Source organism: Biomphalaria glabrata, chromosome 10 (genome assembly GCF_947242115.1).
Source record: "Biomphalaria glabrata chromosome 10, xgBioGlab47.1, whole genome shotgun sequence".
NCBI classification, from domain to species: domain Eukaryota; kingdom Metazoa; phylum Mollusca; class Gastropoda; family Planorbidae; genus Biomphalaria; species Biomphalaria glabrata.
This window is the reverse complement of record NC_074720.1, coordinates 32,749,027-32,772,467: the sequence shown is the minus strand read 5'-3', so window position 1 is coordinate 32,772,467 and position 23,441 is coordinate 32,749,027. Positions and strand designations below refer to the sequence as shown.

The 23,441-nt window shown below is 30.8% G+C and overlaps 1 protein-coding gene across 40 annotated transcripts in view; it reads left to right on the top strand.

The window, feature by feature from the left end:
• The window catches only part of LOC106064887 (cytosolic carboxypeptidase 2-like), a 48,889-nt gene extending 25,831 nt beyond the window's left edge, over positions 1-23,058 (top strand). For 4 of the 40 annotated variants that reach the window (XM_056043484.1, XM_056043483.1, XM_056043485.1 and 1 more), the window contains exons 23-40: positions 311-370; positions 1,296-1,409; positions 1,522-1,588; positions 2,695-2,727; positions 3,942-4,007; positions 4,805-4,906; positions 6,283-6,405; positions 7,184-7,291; positions 8,018-8,074; positions 9,110-9,313; positions 11,116-11,232; positions 12,285-12,341; positions 13,256-13,399; positions 14,971-15,115; positions 15,967-16,045; positions 17,285-18,049; positions 19,182-19,227; positions 22,484-23,056. In XM_056043484.1, coding sequence (XP_055899459.1) covers positions 311-370; positions 1,296-1,409; positions 1,522-1,588; positions 2,695-2,727; positions 3,942-4,007; positions 4,805-4,906; positions 6,283-6,405; positions 7,184-7,291; positions 8,018-8,074; positions 9,110-9,313; positions 11,116-11,232; positions 12,285-12,341; positions 13,256-13,399; positions 14,971-15,115; positions 15,967-16,045; positions 17,285-18,049; positions 19,182-19,227; positions 22,484-22,623 — 2,427 coding nt within the window. In that variant the 3' untranslated portion in view covers positions 22,624-23,056. Of the gene's footprint in view, positions 1-310; positions 371-1,295; positions 1,410-1,521; positions 1,589-2,694; positions 2,728-3,941; positions 4,008-4,804; positions 4,907-6,282; positions 6,406-7,183; positions 7,292-8,017; positions 8,075-9,109; positions 9,314-11,115; positions 11,233-12,284; positions 12,342-13,255; positions 13,400-14,970; positions 15,116-15,966; positions 16,046-17,284; positions 18,050-19,181; positions 19,228-22,483 lie in introns of all 40 variants that reach the window. The other 36 variants (XM_056043490.1, XM_056043488.1, XM_056043489.1 and 33 more) reach the window with 34 other exon arrangements.
• Positions 23,059-23,441: the final 383 nt, after the last annotated feature.

Below are 23,441 nucleotides of genomic sequence, written 5' to 3'. Positions count from 1 at the left end.
TTTGGCTTTTGAATTGAGTTACTTCCATCTTTAAAGTGATTGTTTAGCTTAAAATCAATATAACTCTGGTTTTGGAATATTTGCAACTCATTTCTGTTATATGTGGCTCAACTGATCTCATTATAAAAGTGTCACCCATGGGTTAAATAAGACTACAGAGGACTTGCTCAGGAAGCAAAGCTCAAGACTCATTGTGACTCATTGATCTTATGTGATATAAATTAATTTTGTTAATATTTTCTTTTTTTTTTTTTTGATGATAGAGCTAATCTTTCTTTATTACATGCATTAACTGTTAATTACTTTTTAGCAAGAGGACAAAAAAATGAGGAATAATCAAGTAAAACCATTGAAACCAGACAATGGAAAGGTAAAATTCTTTTTCTCTAAACACAATGAATGAAGACTTGATAAAAATAACAATGGTAGAGTTTTACTAGTGTTACACATCATTTTAAAATAATTTATATCAACTTCTCTGTGTCACTAAATAAGTCAAAAACACTACATGATTATTTTTTTATTTTTTTTTTCAGTTTATTTTAAGCCATAATTTTTATTAGTTACAATGCACAAAAGAATATACTTTTTCATTGTTTTCCATGATTGATGTTATGTCTTATTATGTGAAGAAACTCTTTAGTGATACACCAACATTAAAATGACAAAATCATAGTTTATAAATAATTTAATCTTCATTAACACTGTAAACACTATTTTGTTTATATTTCTCCATTTTTGGTTCTTCTCTCCTTTCAACTTGCATTCCACATTTACACTAAGATGTGCATGTAACATTTGATAGTTTTTAAGAGGATATGTTTTTTTTTTTTATGAAACCATTGACACATTTTCTGAATTTATTTGGTGGTGCTATGGTATGGTCAATTGATATAAATTGTGGCTGCTGATCTGGAGTTTTTTCAGTTTGATACAGGTGCTAAGTCCCAGGCATACTCAGTAAAATAGGTTGCTTATCCCATTAGAGGAAAGTTATGCTGTCCACATGTCACCCTTGCTAGCAATTAGCCTAGAAACAGGTCAGAGTAACCACATGACATACCACAATAAATGTGGGTGGGGGAAAAATGTATCCTATAAATAAATTATACACAACACCCTTGAGACAGGTTTTTGTTTGTAGCTTCAATTAGTCTAAGATCTAAATTGACTTACTCCATCTTAAAGGGGCATTTTCACATTTTTTTTTATAAGAATAAACAATTTAATTTTCTATGTAAACCCAATTGGGGAAAATGTAAATTTCTCTTGCATATAAAGTTTTTATTTCCTAGGCAATGAAGTACTCAACCAATATACCAAAAAGAGCCCGGTCTCTAGATGATCGCACCAACTCTGGTATTCCAGTGTTTGTACAGGAAAGATTTGAAGAGAAGCAACAGAAGAAAGTAAGGAAAGAAAAATATATTCACTTAAGATTCCCTTTTTTTTTCTATTTATTTTACTGTTTTAAAATAGTGTATCATGCCCAATTAAACTAGAATATTTGTTTCTACCCAGCATGAATACCTTGAAGCTTTGACTGCTGCATACATCAACAATAACATTCCTATAGTCACAGATCCAGGTAATTTCTTGATATTTAATGATGACTTATGTTTAGATCTTGTCATAACCTTGCTTACTGAGACAGTCCTGTATGCATCTTGCAAGTCAATGCTAATCACTTGCAAGCCTTTTTTTTTTTCAGTTGTCTTAAGAAAACTATATTTTTTTAAGATTTTCTCAGACTAAAAATTACAGGGTGTTTAATTGCAGGCTTTGTCAACAAATAGAATTAGAGCATTTTAAAATTTTATTCTGTGGTTCCATTTATGAGAAATGTAAAATTGCTTTCTGCGTGAAATATTACTTGTAAATTTGATATTACACTAGAGACTTGATACAATTCAGTAAAGAATATAAAAATAGGATCCTCAAAATTGGTTGAACTTTGATGTTTGAAAAGCTTAATATTAAGAGGACTAAGATAAATTAAACTAATGTAAGGACAACTAGTTCAGTACAGTGAGGGAATGAGATACTTGCAGTCCCACAATTCTGATTAAGTTGAAAATTGTGATCAATACTGATATTTAGTAAAAGAGTAAGTAAGGTTTCCCTTCAGACCTTGCGCTCTATAGGGCAGATATTGTAAAGATCATCTGTTTCTGTGGCCCACAGTTAACGAAATAGTCATGTGGCCAGCACATTGACCAACCATCTTTACTTTTCCCAAACTAATGTCTGGTATACATTAGAGCTTGGTGGACACAGAGGCACCCTAAAGATCCCAAAATTAAAAATCCCAGGCTTCATCAGGATTTGAGCCTTGGACCCTTCAGTTTGAAAGCTAAGGGCTTTACCACTTCACCACCCCATTTCCAATTCTAAGATATAATGTATATGAAATAAATTTGCTCCATGATGTTTAGGATATTAATTGTCTGTCACAGATCTAGTTATTATGCAGTCTCAGCCCCCTGGATGACAAAAGTGGTCGAACTATAGTGTTAGTATAGTGTAATATGCAGTCTTGAATAAAACTGAATGGTCAGTCCTAGGCCTATCAAATATGAATTTTTAAATAAAATTGAAAGGGGATGCTAGTATAATTGTTCCGATAAAATTGAATGGATGATTTTGAGGCAGCTCATAACATGCTAAAACTAATTTGACTGTTTGTGATCACAGCATTTGTAAAGCTGGATAATAACTATATGAAAGGTATGACCATATTTCCAAAAATACCTCCTCTTTTTTTTTTCATTTCCTTGGATGAGGACTTAATTTTATTTCATCAACTGTTTAAGGGAAACAACAAAACATATTTTAAGAAAAGTAAAGAATCTATTTATTACTTTTGCTTAAGACCAGGTTATATTAAATGTTATGTTTTATAATAAAGTAATATCCAGCTTATGATAAATCAACATTATAAAAAAAAAGACTTTCCAGCATTTTAATAAATTGGATGAATCCTAATTTTGTCATAATCATAAACAAAGGTTTATTTCCATAATAATAATACTACTATGTTGTAATAATATTGTTATTCTACTTGCATGTTAACAACATATAATTTATGAAACCAAGTGTTACATAATTATGTGGTACTAATATAGAATTTCATTTGCATCATTTGTATGTAAATTACTAACATATTTCTTATTTTTGACTATTTGCAATTTTCTTTCTTTATAGGATTTTTTTCCAGATTTTTTTTCTCTTTAAAGTTTTATATTGTAGCTTAAAGTAAAAAAAAAAATACTATTTTTCTTTTTTAAAATTTTTTCTTAACATATATAGCTATTTTTTTTTATAAGCTCTTCCATCTATCCAAGTTTCATTACTATCTAAGCTGCAGTACTATACAATCTAAAGTACTATACAGTATGCTTAAATAGCACATTGTCATCAGTGCATCTACAATAAAGAAATGTCCTTGTACCTTAGCAAACTGATCACTCTATATGTCCCTCAGAGAGCCCTGCGCACCATGGACTCAACATTTCTAGTGGTGCCACGTTTGTCCCTAAAACTTACAGTTTTTCAGTGCACGAACCAAAGGTTTGGAACTCACTCCCCATTGATCTCAGACAGACAACACGCTTCATTGCATTGAAGAAAAACATTAAGACATATCTGTTCAAAATTTGTTTTAGATCACTTTGTCATTCTAGTTCTTGTGTTTATGTTTGTCATGTTATCTCAGTGCCTTGAGCCTACATTATGTTTTTTTAACAGCACTCTATAAATTAAATTATTATTATTTAGTGTTAGTATAATAATTTTAAAAAATTACAAAGCCTGTAAAGAAATGGTTTAGTGGAGGTCCAAATATGTAAATCTGTTTTTCTTCTTCCTGGAGTTACTGAGATGGTTGACCATTTCTTTAGCATTGTATCACATGCTCTTGTTTTTTTTCTCTAATTGCTCAGGTGAATTGGATAATGAGCTTATTACAATGGCTGCTAGTGAAGAAGCTGATCTCAAAAGTGATAAACGTAATTTGATTGCTTTGTGTTATAACCGTTTCCTCACATCACTAAATCAGTTATCTACAATATAATCTGACACAAAGTTAAAACTTACGGACGAAATACATTTGCTTTTTAAAATATAATTTCATGTGTCTACATAATATGCACCATTATAATTTAATTTCTTAAAAATCTCTTATTTTCACTTCAAAATAAACATATCACCTCAAAGAGAAATATCATTATAAAAGCTGAAAGTTCCAGAGACAAATAAAAATCTCTGACCTAATTAGACAATGAAAAAAAAACAATAGTGTGCAAGGTTTAATAAATGAGCTATGTTGATGGGTGAAAAAAAAAGCATGTGTAGTTGATGAAGTGAAAATGAAAATGTTTTAATGAAGTATATAAATAAGAACATCCTAATGAATTCCAGTTTTTAATAGGTAATGCAGCCAGAAAAACTTACCAATTAGCATGGCAACTATGATTAAACAAGCTTATTATGCTGGGTATATTTGAGACTTTTAAGCTTGTTAAATATATTTAAAAAAAAAATACAATACAGAAACTTGTTTAAAGGATATGTGGTGACATTATTGATACTTCTCAATGTTTGTTTAACCTTAAGAGGACATGTTCACAACATTAATGAAGTGTGGTATTGTCTTCACCTTTTGTTTGGTTCTAGCCCACTAAAACTTGGTGTTAGTCCTATCTTGAAATTCTTTCTTACACTTCAACTGTCTTCTACCTATTTAAAACTTTAATGCATAGAAATTTTTGTTGTTCAAAAACTTTTCTAATTAAATTGTGTTCAGGCACTGTGTTTGGTGCAGAATCACCTAAGCCAATGACAGTAATGACCAGGCAGCCATCTAAAATTGCAATGGCTACCACTGATATTTGGTCTTCTGAACCAGGTAACAAATCAGTGCAAACGTTCATATGCACTTCCATCCACCCCCCACTGTTGACTCTTAGACTCTAAGCTTCCTTACCACATCTCGAGAATGCTTATTAGAAAGTGTATGAAGTAATGTCTTAGTGATTGTTTGTATTCACCATTGTAGTATATATATGTATACCTTCACTAAGAATAGGTTTAAGATCCTGTGAATTATGCTCTGCACTCTAACTTGTGCCCTATTCCTTAAATCATAAAATATATAATATTTAATTTAAAAAATTAACATTTGCTGCTTATTTAAAAACAATCTGCTGTATCTCTCATCTATTTCTAATTATTAACAGCATTAATTCAATTTTATATTTGGCCTATAGTAAAAAGTTTCACTTTTTAAAAAATTATACCTATAAATAAAATAAGATTCTTTTGTTTTGAATGTAATGTCTTAAAATCATAAAAAAAAAAAAAGAGACTAACGTGTATTCATTTAAAAAACTTTTTTTTCTTAGACTAGATAGTAAGCTATTTGTTCAACTATGCTTTGATCCAGACTATATGCATGAAATTATTTTTTTTTACTCAAGTGAAATGTCTAAAAGCCTCTCCCCCCCTCCCCCCCCATACACACACACACTTGCGAAATGTATCTAAGCTTACCAAGTGAATTTTTTTTTCCTTTACATCATTCATCATTCTAAAATATTTATTGATTGTATTGAAGGAAAGAAACATTCTCAGAAGTATCCTTACGCACTGTTAGTTAATGACTCTTTGTGCTGTAATAGAAAAAAATGTCTACCACTGTGTGTTAACATTAGATAACCCATGCCTCCTGCCTGAAATATTTGGACCCCTAACAACTGGGTGCGTTTAGGCAAAAAACTTCCAATATTTCTAAAAGATGCATTAAAAAAGTGTGATGGGGTCTCCTTCAGTTAGAACCCTGAATGAGAGTCATGTTTGTCCTCCCCTGGCGGCAGGCGTGGATAGTCTATAGATATTTTAAGGCTAAATATCACTTCATATTTATTATAACCTTAGGTAATTAAGCTAAGTTGCTTTAATGTTTACTACAATATCATGTTGCTTTCTTTGTAAGATTAAAAGGATCATTTTTTTTAACTTGATTATTCTTTTATTCAAAATATTACATTTGCTTTAGCTTCTTCCCACTGTACTTAGTTAATATGACAAATAATAAAATGAATAATTTTAGGTTAATTGCTTTAATTAAAAAAACACCAAAAGCTGTTTGAAAACTAAATAGCCTACAAACTAGAATTATTATTTTTTTATTTATTCTGAAGTCATTTTTTTATATTAAAATTCTAAAAAATCTGGAATTATTTATTATATTTTCTTTTCTTTACTTGCTCACTATACTTTTAGTTATACACTTTCGCTACTCTGGGAAAAATTCTGAGTTTCTGAATAGTCATCCTCATCCTGAGCCCAGCCAGCCTCGTCCTTCTCAGGCTGCTGGGTCAGAAGTGCCACAGTCAAATGGTGAAGGTAATTTGTGATGGCTTATAATTTGCTGGCGTGGCTCAATATGAATATTTTCTTTAGATGTGACCATTGATGCTACAATCACCTGGACTCATGCATAGTATCTAGTTAGATACTTCTATGGTTTTAGATAAATCCTTTTGTTAAAATAAGCCTAATTAATAATGTTAACTCTTCTTTTCATTTTAAATTATGCTTAAGTAGTTGTAATTAATATTTAATTGTAACATTTTACTGTTCCTTATTGATAAATTGTTCATTGAATTTTTCTTCATAACTCTCATAGAAGTCATGATTAGTTTTAGGTATGCTAGAACTTTATAGATTAGTAAATGAGAAGTCTGTATACAATTGTTTTTTTTTGTTATACCCTAAAATGGTTAATATTAAATCTATAACAGCTTTTCTTAGATATTTGTTTTTGTTGAAGACAATGTCCTAGTCCTGTAACCCATATTTATCATCAAACTGCTTCGTTGTACAAGTCTTTTTCTCATAAATTAACATATTTTGTATAATATATTTGGGTGACTAATATTGTTGTACTATATTAAGTTCATAATATGTATGTGTGCATAGTAATCAATCTTTTATTAATTTATTTGTTCTTAATTTTTTTTTAACCTTTTGGAAAAAAAAAGCATTACAGCTTAATTTATTTTTATTTTGTTAGTATTAAAAAGTACAAATTATTTAGTTTTATTATTGAAGAGTCTCATAATTCTTAAAAAAAGTTGTGTAGCCTTTATATCTATATGTTCAATGTTCATTTTAAATCTAGCATTGACAGACTCAGCCAGATTCCAGTCAGTGTTTCGTGAACTGGATTTGCATAGAATTACACCTAAGTGGCTACAAGAAGAGGCATCTAGAATTTATGCCAGGAGAGGTAGACTCTTTGCGGACGAATCTTTTTTCCACCCAGTTATCCATCATTTGTAATCATTTCTAGATTCCATTACTATATAATTCCTTCCAGCAGAAGATCTTAGAAACATTATTGAATGCAAATGTGTATAGCCTTGCCACTAACTTCCTGTAATTATATAATGAGGTGCTTTTAACTTCTAACAATGGAAAATAATAATGTCTTCCCCTATTTACTAATATTGTTATTATATACGCTGGCTAATTATGTAACATGCTTATCAATTACTTTTATATGCATGACTTAATGTGTATTTTAAATATTGAAAACATTAATATGTGTGTTCTATGTATTGAAACTATTATATAATGTAATATAAACATTAATTTTGGGACATAAAGTTATATTAGGTTTCTATTTCTTTCTATTTTTTTTTTATTAAAATAGCAATGAAATAAAAATATTTTTTACTAACTATTTCAGTTTCAGTAGCCTTAATTTTTTTCCCACATTTTGTTTGTTCTAACTCATGAACAGTAATTGGATTCCATGAACTTTTAGAAGATTAGTATTTAAGTGGCTTGCAATGAACACTTGCTATTGTTTTCATGCAATAACTTTCAAGCTATATTGAATTAAGAGCACTTTAATATGATAATTTATTAACATCAGTCTCTTAAACACTATTTTTTAGGTATATTTCATTGCACATTTTTTTTTCTCTTATTCTGTCTATTCAAAATGTAGGTGATGATTCACCGTTTAAGATCTCCCGTATATTTGGGAGAAGAGAGGTCGCTTCATGTAAGCTTTGCATTGGTTTACAACAGTTGTTTTGATTCTTTTCTTTTTTTTTTTCCTTTTTAAACTTCTTAGGTATTTGTAATATCATTTGAAAATAAAATTACCAACATTTGTGAAAAAGCTTAGTTAGATCATCCAACTTTAAGATGAGAACATCAAATATATCAGTAACCATTATACTATTTTAGTGGCACAATTAATTATTCATGAATTTTATATGAGTGAATAAATTTGTAAAACTTCATGTATAGAGATTTAAGGTATAAAAAAACCCCATAGATTTTATTTATGAATAATTTTAAAATAAAAAAGGTAATGTAAATTAAGTAGCTGTTACATTTAGCCATAAAGTAGGCTATACTTTATAAGCTAATTTGTTTCCCTATAGATCTATACCTTACACATATTTTTATTTCTATTTTCTTTGATTTATTGTTTCCTTCTCTCTTGATTTTTAAAGCTTAGTAGGAAAAATATTAATTAAAAAAAAATTGTTGATTATTTTGTGCCTTTGTAACTTATTATATATTTTGGTAATGCCTCAGTTATTTTTTTTTATGATTATTGAACTTCTGCAATTATAAACATATTAAAAATGTGCTAGTTACAGTTACATATAAATATTTATATTTAATTTACTTATATTTTATTTACAGGTATATAGGTATATCCTATAAACCTTGTATTAGATTTGTTAGAGCCCATCTAAATATTTAGATTTTTGTTCTACTTTACATTTTTACTCTAAAATAATAAAATTGATATAATAAATGATATAAGTTGAAGTTTAGCAATATATATTTTACATACCATTTACCCTTATTAAGAAAAAAAATGTTTTTTATGTATTTACTGTAGTAACTGTTATACTTTAGTTCAATTTTCTTTTATGAATAAATATTTGAATAGACCCATCATTTTGAACTAACTTAAACATTTCTCTCAATATTTCTTTTTTAAATTAGGATCAAAATTTTTCTTTTATGTTTTTCTATTTGTATGCTTTATTGTTTTATAATATTTTTTTTATTCTAGCTGAAACCAGCGTGGAAGACATTTTGAAATCTAGCCTGACCCACTCGGCATCTAGCAGTCTGGCCCGCAGGAAACATAAACCCCACCTTCTAGAAGTGTCTGCAGCTCAGCAGCGTCAAACAGAAACCTTGTCACATGATAGGATGAGCTCAATCAAAACACATCCAAACCCTTTCGATGAGATCTCTGAGGCCTCTAGAGCTGGTGAAGATTACTTTATTATTTCCCTTTATCTTATGCACAAACAACCGGGTTTGATTTGTGATAGGGCAAAGTAATTGTGAATATATAATATTTACAACAGCTTTTTATTGGATTAGATACATTTTTACTATTTAGCTGTTAATTGGTTTATTTTTTAATCACTTGGCTGTGTAACATTTATAATAATAATAATCTTTATTGTCCATACAAAACTTTGTCTTACAATTTTTGCATTACACCATTACAAAGGGGTAATAATCCTTGAGGGATTATGGGCACGACATGGCCTAAATTGTGTCAATGTGCCAAAACCCCAAAATATCAACAACTGGGTTACTTTGGTTTTGTGAAATAATGCACTTATCCTTAATCTTTGGAATCAAATGCTATGCCATTATATCATTTTATAATTAGACTCATGAAGCCCTTTATGGACAACTTTTAGTAATCCCCTTTTTAAAGAAATTATGAGAGTATCATTATGAATAAGTTCCAATTTAATAATGATTGAAAAAATGTTAGAAGATCAAATTTTCTAAGCATAAACATCATAAACATAAACTAAAATACTAACTTTTCTAAGTGTTTCTACTAAACTAAAATAGGCTTCTAGGCATTTGTAATAGATTATGACACCTTCGTTAAGTTGGCCACAACTGCACACTTTTTAAAGTTTCCAGCTATGAAAACCACACAAAATATTGTTTACATTTGATTGGAATTTAAAAAAAAAAGTTTTTTTTTTTTGTTTTTTTTTGAGTTAATGAACAGCTCCAGGATTAAATAAGAATTAAATAACACACGGAAGTAAAAATTATGGAGTGATAGCAACTTTATTAGGAGAAGATCTCACATTTCATCAATCCTCACACCTTGCTACAGATAATCTTGTAGATCTCTTTGCATTAAAAAAAAGATTTTTAAAAATACTTTGAGCTTAATATCATCATATCTTTCAATAAACCATTATTCAATTGCTTATCAAATTCTGTATCGAAGAAAATGTTTGAGAGTTTTCAGCTTTTAAAATCTAGAAACAATAGAACAAAAATATTCATATAATAAACTTTTACTTATTGTCACGTATCATTTGTCAAACATATTATTTTATTTAATAATTATTTAAATAATAACTTAGTTCAAGGTTTTATGTCAAGCTTGGAAACTCCAGTGACGTTTTGACAAGCGTTACTCAAACAAAAGACGTGCTTCTCACGTGTCGGTAAGCTAAAGTTTGATTGGAAGCGCCACCGGATGTGGGAGGAGAGACGCTATGTTGTGAACAAAGGAACAAAAGTTAATTTATTAATTCCTCAGTCGTAGGTAGATCTTCATCTAAGCAAGACGTTTATTGTTATTAAGTCTCGAGCCGATTCTCATACTGTGTAGATCGTTTAAAATCCAGTAGAAATCATTTGAATATTTTTATCTAAGTTACAGTTTATTCATGTAATTATTATACATTTTGCTGTTTCAAGTTTTAAATTAAAAGTTTCTGTATTTGAACTGAGAAGGATTTTCGCCTATTCATTTCTAGATTACATTTAGATCTAGATATAACATAGTCCTTAGCAAGTCACAGTAATTCTTCTAGACAGCTGACATCTTCTAATCCTCTGCATCACAGTTACAGTATCTTTATTTAAGAGGCAAAAGTTCATTCAAGATCATTACTACTTCAAGAGCTTGTTCATCGTGACATCTATCATCATCAAAGATCTTCAGTGATCATAATAGAATGACATTTTTTACTCTAGTATTAAAGATCCATTGACCGTGACACTTATATTTATTTTTTTCAGCTTCATCAGATCAGACATCTCAAGCCACTGTCTCAAGTGTAACACCAGTAAAGGTTGTACAGTTACAGTCATCTGATGTTGGTAGTGACATAACCACATCACAACAAACTCCACAAGGTATTGGAATAATAACTTCATTTAGCTGTTCATGTTTGCTTTTTAATTATCTTCATCCACAAACTCCATTGGGGTGAGGGCCTGAGAGGCTCAAAACTTTTCTTGCAAAAGCCCTGGACAACCCTGCTGTTGTGTGGAATGTTCATATCACCAAACAAACCAGGGGCATGTGGCTTCCCAGACTTGTCGAGATGGAGTAAAGCAAATTTGGTGCAGTTGAAAAGAATATGAGACACTGTTTCCCTTTCATCAGTGCGTCAGGGGCACAGTGAGTCAAAGTTTGACCTGATTCATGCAAAATATGTGGCCCATACTGCACTGTGCTATAATAGCTTTCCAGTCATGAGGAGCTTAATAAAAATCTTCAGTGGAATAAGATTTTCATAGTTTATAATAATCTTAGCTGTCTTTATATTAATCTCATTCACTTAGCTGTCACTAGTGATGAGATGCTACAAGTTTAAGGGCCATCTGCTATAAGATGTCAAAACACAATTTGCGACATTGCCGTAAAAGTAAAGTTCCCCTTTCAGATCATGTGATCTATAGGGCAGATTATGTTTAGATCATCTGTTTCTTTCGAGTGGGTCAGGCTAGATTTCAAAATGTCTTCCACGCTGGTTTCAGCTAGAATAAAAAAAATTTATAAAACAAATAAAGCATACAAATAGAAAAACAAAAGAAAAATTTTGATCCTTATTTAAAAAAGAAATATTGAGAGAAATGTTTAAGTTAGTTCAAAATGATGGGTCTATTCAAATATTTATTCATAAAAGAAAATTGAACTAAAGTATAACAGTTTCTACAGTAAATATATAAAAAAATATTTTTTTTCTTAATAAGGGTAAAAGGGTGTTATGTTGCCAGCACAACGACATTGCCACACTATCTTTTTTTTTTTTCTTTTTAATTTAATGCTATTGGTTATAAATGTACAATACAAATAATATAATGTACTAAAAATATGAAGATTAATTTAAAGAATTTTGATTATTGACTTTACGCTTTACAAATTTTAAAAGTTGATTTTATAAATGTAATTTTATTTTCAGCTCCTAAGAAGTCTGGAAAAAGTTTTAGAGAAAAAAGTGGAAGAAAAAGCAGAAAATGTAAATATGTGAAAATATTACTACGCCTCTCACTATCAGTTCTCTCTGCAACACAGTCAACAATTGGGCAACATGGGCTTCAAAGAAATGGATACTTTAATAAATATAAATCCGCAGCCAATACTGTATTATTAGCAACATGATACGCTGGCTACAAATGCTTCACTCTGCAGAAATCTGTACTATCATAATAAATTGTACTGGTCTCTGTCTCATCCTCGACTTGTACTGTTTCACTTGAGACTCATTGTACTGGACTAACTTTGCTGTGGACCAACAGTACTGTACTGACTTACTCTGACACACTCGTTCTTTCTATCTTTTATCAGATCTATCAAGACCTTCTTGAAAATGATAGAAATTATCACATGACCATATCACGTGATATTCACTTGTAATGTTCATACCACCACTTTTGCAGAGGCCCGTGCATAGTCCCTTGAACACTATCAATATGCTGGCCTGTGATGCATGTGTCAGCTGATCGCACACATGGTTAACGTTACCTGCGTCGCCACTACAGTTATAACAATATTTCTATTTCTCATTATTTAATTATGATTTATCTAGCTGACCTATTCCTCTGTGCTTCAGTTATTACAGCCACCCTCACTATTAATCTTTATCAATTATTATTTCCTTTGTATCAAATACTTATTTTCATAAACTTTTAAGTTAAGAAAATAAACAAATACTTATAGCCCTCAATAATGCCAATAAACCATTATAGGGCCAGATCTGTCATTAAAAACAGATATTTTGGGGGACAACTCAGTATCAATATAAGCACACACAATTTAACAACACAATACACAAGCTGTCATTTAAATTTAAAACCTTGAACTCTATCAGATATTGAAGGCAAGTAGCTTAAAATAATCTTCAATTTTTTTTCTTTTCTAATTATTTATCAGCTATGAGAGATGATGAAGAAAACTGTATGGAAACTACTAAACACAATTCTGCGGAAGAAGGAACACCTAGCTCCGCTGAGTCTAGGAAACTACTATCAACAGAACATAGGACACTTAATTTGAATATTGCACTAGATGTTAAAGGTGATTTTCAACTTTTAACTACTTGATTAAAAGCTAGTTCATTTATTAGCTGTTCAACAATAATGTGAAGGACACCTGTTAAAGCTACCATCTGTCTTTAATTTTAAGTTTGTTATTGCAATGGGTTTCAATTGGGATAAGCTTCTATTTTCTGTAAAATACTTCTAAATGGCATGCTTCTCAAATGGCCTCTAACATACAAGTTCAGTACCTGTCCTGCTCATGTGGCTTTGACACTAAGCCTGGTGATATTGCTCATACTGACAAGTGAAGGTGGGTACCTGGTGCCTCTAAAACTGGGAGCTTGGGCTGAAGTAAGTAAGGCAATTCATCTAGAAAGGACTGATTTCAAACCCTATGCTGCAATGCAGTGTTAAGGTTTCAGAAGTCATCAACCTTGAGGAAAAAATTAGGAGGGGAGCCTCTCAGGAATCGTTCTTTTGAATTTTTGTTTTTTTATTAGATTAATTTTAACTGTAAAATAGAAGTACTTTGTTTTGAATGTGGATGTTTATGAATAATCCTCAGAAAAAAAAATTAAAATGTAACTCTTTATGGCCTCCTTCAGTCACAAAGTGACTATAGATCATCTCATGAATGATGAGATGAATGCCTGAGCATTAGCTGTAGTTGAAACAATGTTGCCCACACATCAGTTCTCGACTCTCCATCTGATGTATTCAAAGGAATGGATAGATACCATTTGGGGTCAGCTCTGCCAGGGTGTAGCACCAAGTGCTGCAAACAGCCTAAGTGTCGCTGGCTCCTGATTTTTCTTCTGGGTTGACTCCCAAAGCCTTTCACATGACTGCAAGGGGGCAGAGGTTTGAATTTTAGAGTTTTCCTTCTCCTTCTCCCATGCTTGAAGTTTACTGGTTTAGGTGCCAGTTACTTGCCTTTGCTCCTTCTTCTGTTAGTGAAAGCAGTTCTGCTAGACTCTATATTTGAGTCACACATGAAGGCCAGATGTTGGATTGGTTGTCAGAAGATATTTGAGATGCAAGCCATTAGGAAGCATTTATAGGTATTGGAGTGCTTATATCGATCACCACTTTCGGCAATGACAACCTTGCAGAACAAAAAAATGTAACTCACAACTCACATATTTCAATTTGGAATTGGCATTTAGAAATCATTTGGCTAACTGAATGGAAAATTATTGCACTAGCAACATAATGAAAGATTTCATTTATTTAAAAGAATGCTTGACATAGAAATGAAAAAAATTGTGAATGTAAACTAAAAATAACTTTTTAAAATTGGTCATTAAACTTTAAAATTATACTTAAAATGGTATACTATCAATAAATTCACCACAAATGACCTTAAATATGAACATTGTAGGCCACAGCTGAAAAAAAAATGGCCTGTTCTGCGCACATAATTACTATTAGAGTAAAATGAACAAGAAATTTCCCCCATGTCTTAAGGTTGTTTCTTTTAAAATGGTATTTACTTTTTTAATTTGACTTGTCCAAAAATCACCCACAAAAAGAAACAAAAAAGAATATACTGAGGGACATTTCTTTATTTAATTTTAATTGAATTTAATTTTTCATTCAAATATTCAGCTGAAATGGTGATCCCCAAAATTAGTGCAAAATCAGCCAAAAATGGACGCATGAAGTCTACAGAGATAACCAATGTGCAAGATATTAAAAAAGCATTGACTTCTACTAACACTGATTTGTCTGCTGAAGGTGTGAGCAATGCAGGGTGAGTGTGTACCAGCTTGGTTTTAAAATTATATTTATACAATGTGTATGGAACAAAGTTAACAAGGGCTAAAACATTTTGATGCTTTTCTGAAAGTCTATAAAGTCTGATCCCTTATGGACCTTGAGTTTTTGAAGGTAACTTTACTGATTTATTACCATTAATGCAAAAAGTTGAACCCTGTAGCCATATTATTATCCGTAATCAGACAAATGTCTATCACAAATCAGATGTTGTTTTAATATTGAATTATGTTCTTGTTTAGGAGAGGACAACTATAGGGCAAAAGAAAAATATAGAGCATAATTTTTTAACAAACAAAGCCTATATTAAGATTAAGTGTATTAATTATATGTATGATTGAACTAGACATAAATCTGTGTGATAGAAACAGTTTTACAAAGCTTCTATAAACTATCTCTGTCTATCTGGTAAAAAGTTTGTACATGATTTTTTCTCCCACACCCAATCTTGGATCAAGCTAAAATTTTGCACAATTATTTCTTTTACCTGACAACACTAGAAACAATAAAAAAAATTAACCAATTAGTTAAAATACTATAGGCAATTAATAATTTTGTCTTATTTAATAAATTACAGACATTCCTTCAAAGGAGAAGACATTTATTATTATTATTATCTTATAAACCATTTTATACTCTTATAAATCAGAGTATATCATTGGAGCCTGTAAATAAAATGTAGGATATGGTAGTAGTTAAAAGCTAGTACTAGAATTTGTATGGAATTAATACTACGGTACTACCTGTATGAATAATCCAAGCCATGACATCCTCTCCTGTATTGTGCAAAAGTTGAATAACAGTAGTAGTACTACATCTTCTTTTCAGGGATTACATTCAAAAGCTTATTAAGGACACAAGTGAAGAAATCAAAGATCTAACCAATGAAATTCAGCAAGACTTGGAGGTCAGTTTGATTTGTTTTTTCAAGCTCCCACTGCTTTAATTCAAGCTCCCACTGCTTCAGTTCAAGGTCCCACTGCTTTAATTTAAGCTCCCACTGCTTCAGTTCAAGCTCCCACTGCTTTAATTCAAACTCCCACTGCTTCAGTTTAAGCTCTCAATGCTTTAATTCAGGAACCCACTGTTTCAATTCAATCTCCACTGCTTTTACTCATTCAATCAAGTGGCAACTTGAAAACTAAACATTAATCCCTAATTTAAAAAAAAAACAAACTATTATTTGCTTAAGAAATGTATTTTTTTTAGTGATGGCTCAAAACTTAATAATTTAACATTTTTATATTTGAATTGTTTGGTCCTTAAATTTATCAGCAGTTTTTATTTGATCCTTATAATTGATAAATAGTCTAAATACATCTGCACATAAATAGCCTATGATTTGTTTTTTAAAAGTTATATAAAATAAAAAATCTAATAAGTCTAAATAAACTATAAAATTAACATTGATTTTTCAAGAATGTTATTAGATATCTGTACTGGTATTACTTTGATGTACCGGTACTTGGAAATGTAATACAATGTTTAAAATATTATGTTTTTATTTGATCCTTATAATTGATAAATAGTCTAAATACATCTGCACATAAATAGCCTATGATTTGTTTTTTAAAAGTTATATAAAATAAAAAATCTAATAAGTCTAAATAAACTATAAAATTAACATTGATTTTTCAAGAATGTTATTAGATATCTGTACTGGTATTACTTTGATGTACCGGTACTTGGAAATGTAATACAATGTTTAAAATATTATGGAAGTACCGGTAAGTATATGCAAGAATCACACACATTTCTTTGTATTCAGGTTTTTCAAGCTTATTTTATTGTTTTTTCTTAAACTGTCAAAAAAATTAATTAATACCCGGTACCTGACTTTGCTATTTGCTTTAAAACAGTCTTTTTTTTTTCATTTACAATATCTTGTAGCCTTTATTGCAAAGTTGCCAGCTATGTTTTTTCCTCTCCTGCTTGATATTTTTGATGAGTGGTGTTACCAGACTTGCCAAGCTTTTATCCCTATCCTGTGGCATATCAAAAGCATATGTTGTTGTTTTTTTTTATAAAAAGATACATTTTGCTGTATATATCAGATAAAGACACAGCCTTTTTTTAAAAAAAAAATAAGAATAAGTCATTCCTGAGGACAAATTCACCTAGGTGACTTGATTTATTTTTTTCCCAGAAAAAACAACTTAAATCTAGAGAAGCCTCCAAAATGTCCATTGTGGATTTTAAAGACAAACAGTTTAGAGAAAATACACAATTTTCAGAGAGAACCCCAACAGCTAGTGCACAGTTATTATCTTCATCAGGGAGTGAGCTTATGTCACACAGTTCTAGCAGCATTTCAGAAACTAAGAAAACAAGCTCTGAGAAAAACTTGTTTCCTTCAGTGTTGCCTTCACCTCATTTGGTGACTGACAGTTTTAATCACGCAAAACTTGAAGAGATAACTAAGTTCAGTCCCTTAGATTCTGTAAAAATAAGTGGAGAAATTAAATTGAGTTTAGTGAATGGTAAGAGCAAAGATGCTCAGGAAGAGCTCTCTAGGTCTAGAAGTTTAAAACGACATTCCAGCCTGACTTCCATGCAGTCATCCAATAACAGAGTCCCAGCACAAGGCAGACATAGCACCAGCCAGGTAAACAATAGCAGTGGTAATGTGGATCGCATTACTCATCCAACATTTGGGAGTGTGCCGCAAAAAATGTCCAGGCCAGTTCTCGAGGATCCTGATGATGGGGCTTCACACCGACAGCTGAACCCATCCAGCCTTCTCACTAGCTACAGCCCCATTGCTAAAGGAGTTCGACTGAACAAGCACAACTTGGTCTTTAAAGGTGATGGACAACATCCAGAAAATGGTGGCGTAAACACATCTAGGAGCTTAGTTAACTATTTAGATGTCAGAGAAACCCAGGAAGGAGAACTTGGTGATAACACAGAGGTAATATAGTTAAATTATCTTCTTCTTTTAAGGGGGCTATTTCCAAAGCTAAACATTTCTTGAATGTTTTCACACACACACATGTTTCAGTTCACATGCACATATGATTGAAGTGATTGAAGTGTTGAAAAATGTGTCACCCTTGTTTTGTTGGTTTGGTTTTGGCTTTGAAAGTTTAAATTTCTCAAAGGAAAAATAGCCATCAAATAGTTTTTGCAACAAAATATAAAGTAAATTATTTATAAACTTAATGTGAAAACGAAATGAAAAATTGTATTTTTTTTCAGCTAAAGTGTCCATTTAAAAAAATGTTTTTCTAACAAAGAAAACTTTAAAATTGAATTAGAACACAGTATCGTGTAATTAAAAAAATGTAACCATACTTTTGTATTTTAAAACAAATAAGTTTATGCACTTGTTTTTGCGAATTATAATATTAGATTATTTTAACAAATGAATTACCAATAAGACTTTAAAAAATAATTATTAAAATTCTTTCTGCTGAGTCTACACAAAAGTTTGCTCTAATTTCACTGTATCTTCATTGTCGTTGGAAGATGTTATACTAGATCTTTGTTTTCTATTCAAGTAACTATAGTTCACAAACTCATTCATCACACTGACAATATTGTTCTGGCCCTATATCAAATGAATTGCCTGATAGGTATTAAGGTGATATTTTAAAAAAAGTATTCTTTGGTACAGAAATATCTAATTAAAAAGTCCAGCAATGTTCATTTGTTTACAACTTTTTATTTTCTACACTACACAGTTTAAAGAAGAAACAATATATTTTTTTTTAAATGCCTGTTGGAAAGGAAAGCTATCTGTTCTATAATCTGAAAACTTGTCTCTAAGATAAATACAGCAAAAAAATATAAAAACAGCAAAAAAAAAAATTATTAAATACAGCAAAAAAATATTATTTCTCTTCTTCTATAGGTATAAGAGATTCAATACACCAATCTAAAAGTAAAATAAAATTAAGTAATAAATTCATTTCTTAATTATTTAAAACCTATAGGTTCTAAACCTTCCTGCACTGAACTAGAGAAACTTTAGGAAAAGTAATTCACTGTACATGTTTTGTTTTTCCCTATTAAATCTCTACCTGTTATCATTTCATGCATAGCCATCACGTTCAAGGTCTGCTAAATCTAGTTCACGCCAGGTCATCGGTAAGACATTTATTTGCTTTGGGAAGACCCTGAACCAGAACAGTTTGATTATTTCACTCTTTGTAATCAAGATGCACTTTTTGTTTGTTTTGATCTATTTAATCTCTGTAATTGGTATTATGCCTTTGTGTTCACTATTGAATACTTACAGCTAGCAAGTTTGTTTGTTGTTTTTTCTTTCTTTTATTTGAAATCTTTTGTTTGAACTAAAACTTTGATGTTTGTTTCACTTTCCAATAACCAAAACATATTGGTTAGTGAAACCTTAGATAACAAGATGGATAAGATTTGTAATTAAATGTGTGATCATTAACTCAAGAATAAAAACAGGTTATCTCATTAAGATATAACAGTTAACTATAACCCTAACCCTAGGTTTTAAAAACCTACAATTACTCATTTAAATTAGCATATCCTGTTCAACTATAGATGGCATTTATCTTCTTGAAAATAAATCTATTATCCTTTCCTGACATTTCATTTATGAAGTCTGCAGAGAAAATTCAATTCTATATCACAGTAATAACCATCTTGGTCAGTCATTGCCTCTTATTTAATTTACTGCACATCAGATGCACTTGGTCTGTCATTCCAAACCATTTTTCTTTCCAATTATAGTCACTGTTTACTTGCTTATTTGGTTACATTAAAGAAATCTTCATTTTGATAACTTATAAACATTTTGCAATGAAAAACGTTCATTTGTATTCCTGTACTTTATATAACCTCTGTTGTTTAGACACATTTTTCTCTTTACAAAATCCTTTTTTTTTTGGAACTTGTCTCTATTATCGCTGTAATATAAAGAGTTATAAAAAGTAAGGTTTAGTTGTGTTCCATAACACCATTGTTGTCTGGTAAACCTGTAGTGTGGAACATCAATACAACAAAATAAAATTGTTAAGCCTAAAAAATTTCAATAATAATTGTCTTGTAGAAAGGGGGAGGAGTGGCTGAGTTGTAAAGCGCTCGTTAAGTAAAGTTCCCCTTTCAGACCTGTAGGGCAGATGATGTAAAGGTCATCTGTTTCTGTGGCCTACGGTTAACGAGGGTGTCATGCTGCCAGCACAACAACCAACTGCCTTTACTTTTCCCCAACTAATGTCAGGTACACATTAGAGCTGGGTAGACTCAGAGGCTCCAGAAGATCCTTTAATTAGAATTCCCAGTCCTCATCAGGATTTGAACCCCAGTTCAGAAGCAAAGGGCCTTACCACTCAGCCACCACACCTCTGTAAAGCACTTGGCTTCTGAATTAAAGGTCTCAAGGGGTTTGAGTTGCTGTGAATACTCGGATTTTACATTTAAGGATTTTTAAGTCCACCCATCTCTAATGGATACCCAACATTAGTTGGGGAAAGTAAAGATAGTCATTGTGATGGCCACAGCAAAGTAACATCTTGCAGCTCATAGCATTTGTACATTAAAAGTAAGAGCAGGCATGAAGATCAATGTAGGCCTCCTTCAGTCATAGTGGTTCATCTCGTAGAGCACTTTTTCATGTGACCATCCCTATATTGTAGAGACATGCTCATTCACATGTAATGCTGGTTAAGGCAGCATTTGCTTTGGTGGTAAAGGAAGCAACCATTTTTCATTTGGCAAACTTTTCTCCCAGAGATGAGGCCAATGGCTTTTTCACTTTCTTTGTCTAAGACCTGGCATGAAATAGTGCTCACCAAATTTGATAACAGGTTGTTAGTGCTGAGTAAACATGTGTAGATTAATGAGTAGATGACAGAAATATTGCTAATAATAATTGTGTAAATTGTACTCTATCAATGCCTACAAAGGTTGTACTTGAATGGATAGCTTTATAATATTTACATTAGCATCTACAACATAAATAGTAAATTAATGGGACTACTGTTTAATTTAGAGAATCGATAGTGTCAATAATGAGATATGCATCCTATTTGTTGTATCCATGTTCTGCTGACCAAGACAGTGATTTCTAATAATTCAACATTTAAATTTTTTTTTTATTATTCAATTTTAACTTTTCCTATCATAAGGTGTTATTGTTTTGCCTATGAAAACATAAAAGTACTTCATAAATTATAATGGTGGACAATTTTAAAACTATGCAAGATTTAATATTGAATGCACCATCTTCAACAATTTTACATTGCCATCAATACTATATAAAGTATATACACTCATTCTAAATGATTATTACTGTTTGTTCTCAATTTGAGCTTTGTCTACATTTTATTAGAGAGTAAAGATTGTTACTATCTAGAAACAACCAATAGATGTATTTCATTTTTCTCCTAATGTTGTGTTTATGTCCCTTTTACTTTCCAGCTCTTTTGTTTTTTTCTTTTCAACCTGGTGTTTCATAACTTAACTCAAATGTATGATTTCAGTTAATAATGACACCTACACACCAAATGATTTATGCCAGACTGGTACCGGTACTCAATATTTTTTTTTACTTAAATCTAGCACTTTTATTTCAAGAAATTGAAGCAGTTCCATTAAAACTATTGTTAATACTGTATAGAATTTTCTTCAAATTGTTTAAAAATACTGAAATCTTTAAAACACTTATAAATATCATTTCCACAAACTTCAAGCTCTTTAGGTGAAAATCATTTTACAATTGTTATTGAATATGTATTTTTCAAAAACCTAACTCATTTTTTTCTTTTAGATAAGTACCTTTTGCTACTCAGAGGTGTAGCTAGGGTGGGGGAATTTGAAAATCCACCTGGGCCCCCAAATGTTTTTTTTACATTAAATATTATGCAAAATGCACCCCCCCCCCCAATTTGATGACAAATTCCTAGCTACGCCACTGCTGCTAGTGTTATTTTGAAAATTTGATCTATCTTTCCTAAGAATTTCATAATGGCTATTACATTACCAGACTATCCGTAAGTCTGTAGGACTGCTGGGGGACATTCATTATACTTGTTTCTAATAATTCTTTAAAAAAAGTCTTAAATTATATTTGGTTTTACTTTTCTGCTTTTGTTTTAAATGATGTTTTTAAAAATGTTCTTTTAGTTTATGAAGGTTCTCAACATTACCAGGAATTTGTAATAAGCTTTTAAGTTGGCTGCCATAAAACTTGGATATGTACATCAGAATTGTCATCTGCTGCAGCAGATTTTAGTAGCCTTCCAATAGGTTCTCATGTTCATCAATAAAAATGTGCCATGTTTTTTATTGTCATGAAAATTTTAAAAAATTACAATTACAGGTAAAGTGTATAACACTGCTAATAAAAATTCATTTATTGTATTCTCAGAAACCATTCCTAGCAAAATATCCTTGATCATTTGCCAGGACCATCAGGACACAGGGTCAATGCCAGCAAGCCATCTACTTTCCCTTTCTCGTCAAGGACAAAGATCTTTGTTTAGCAGGCAACAAGTCAGAAGGAAATAAATGTTGGTCTAAGATTTTTTGAGTTATTTGTACCTACTACTGCCAATAATAAAAAGACTGCTTTTTTCAACAGTACAGCACAGTGATTCATTAACATTTTACAAGCAGATTTACTATTGTAAGTTTGTCTATGTGCATATATTACGATACAAAACTTTAATGCAGATCTTTTGTTTTAACAAAAGTGTTTATTATGAAAAAAATAATTGAAGTATTTCTTGAAAACAAAGTGCTATTTTAACATTGTAATGTGTAAGACCTCCAAATGTTCATAAATTTAATTAGATATAATGATAATTGCTTTTTTTTTTCGGTCAATAACTTTATTAAAATAGTATTTGTAAGTTTTACAAATGTTAATAATATACAAGACAAGCTGTGATATAATTATCTATTGTCAAGTTGAAAGAATAAAGGAATATATTTCTAACCAGTGTTGCTGTTTTTTTTTACAGACTTGATAATTAGGTTATGTCAGGGGTGGTCTTTTGATTCAGATTTATACATCCACTTTTCATTTTTTTACATGCCCAATTGAGGAATTACAAGTTTGCAATTTCTGAAACCAACTTTTTTTTTTTTTTTAATTTTTCTGTTGTCTTTTTACATCACGTACACAAATGTACAATTGTACTTAATGTGAAGTACTTAACTGTTTACACTCGTGCATAATGTTCCTAAACTGTGGAACTAGTTTACTATTTGTTATCATTGCGACTGCTGTCAAATTACAGTCTATCAGCATCGACCTCTTCTTACATTTGTTTATTTTCCCCTAAAAAAAATACATGTTTACAGATGTATGTGTATCCAAATAA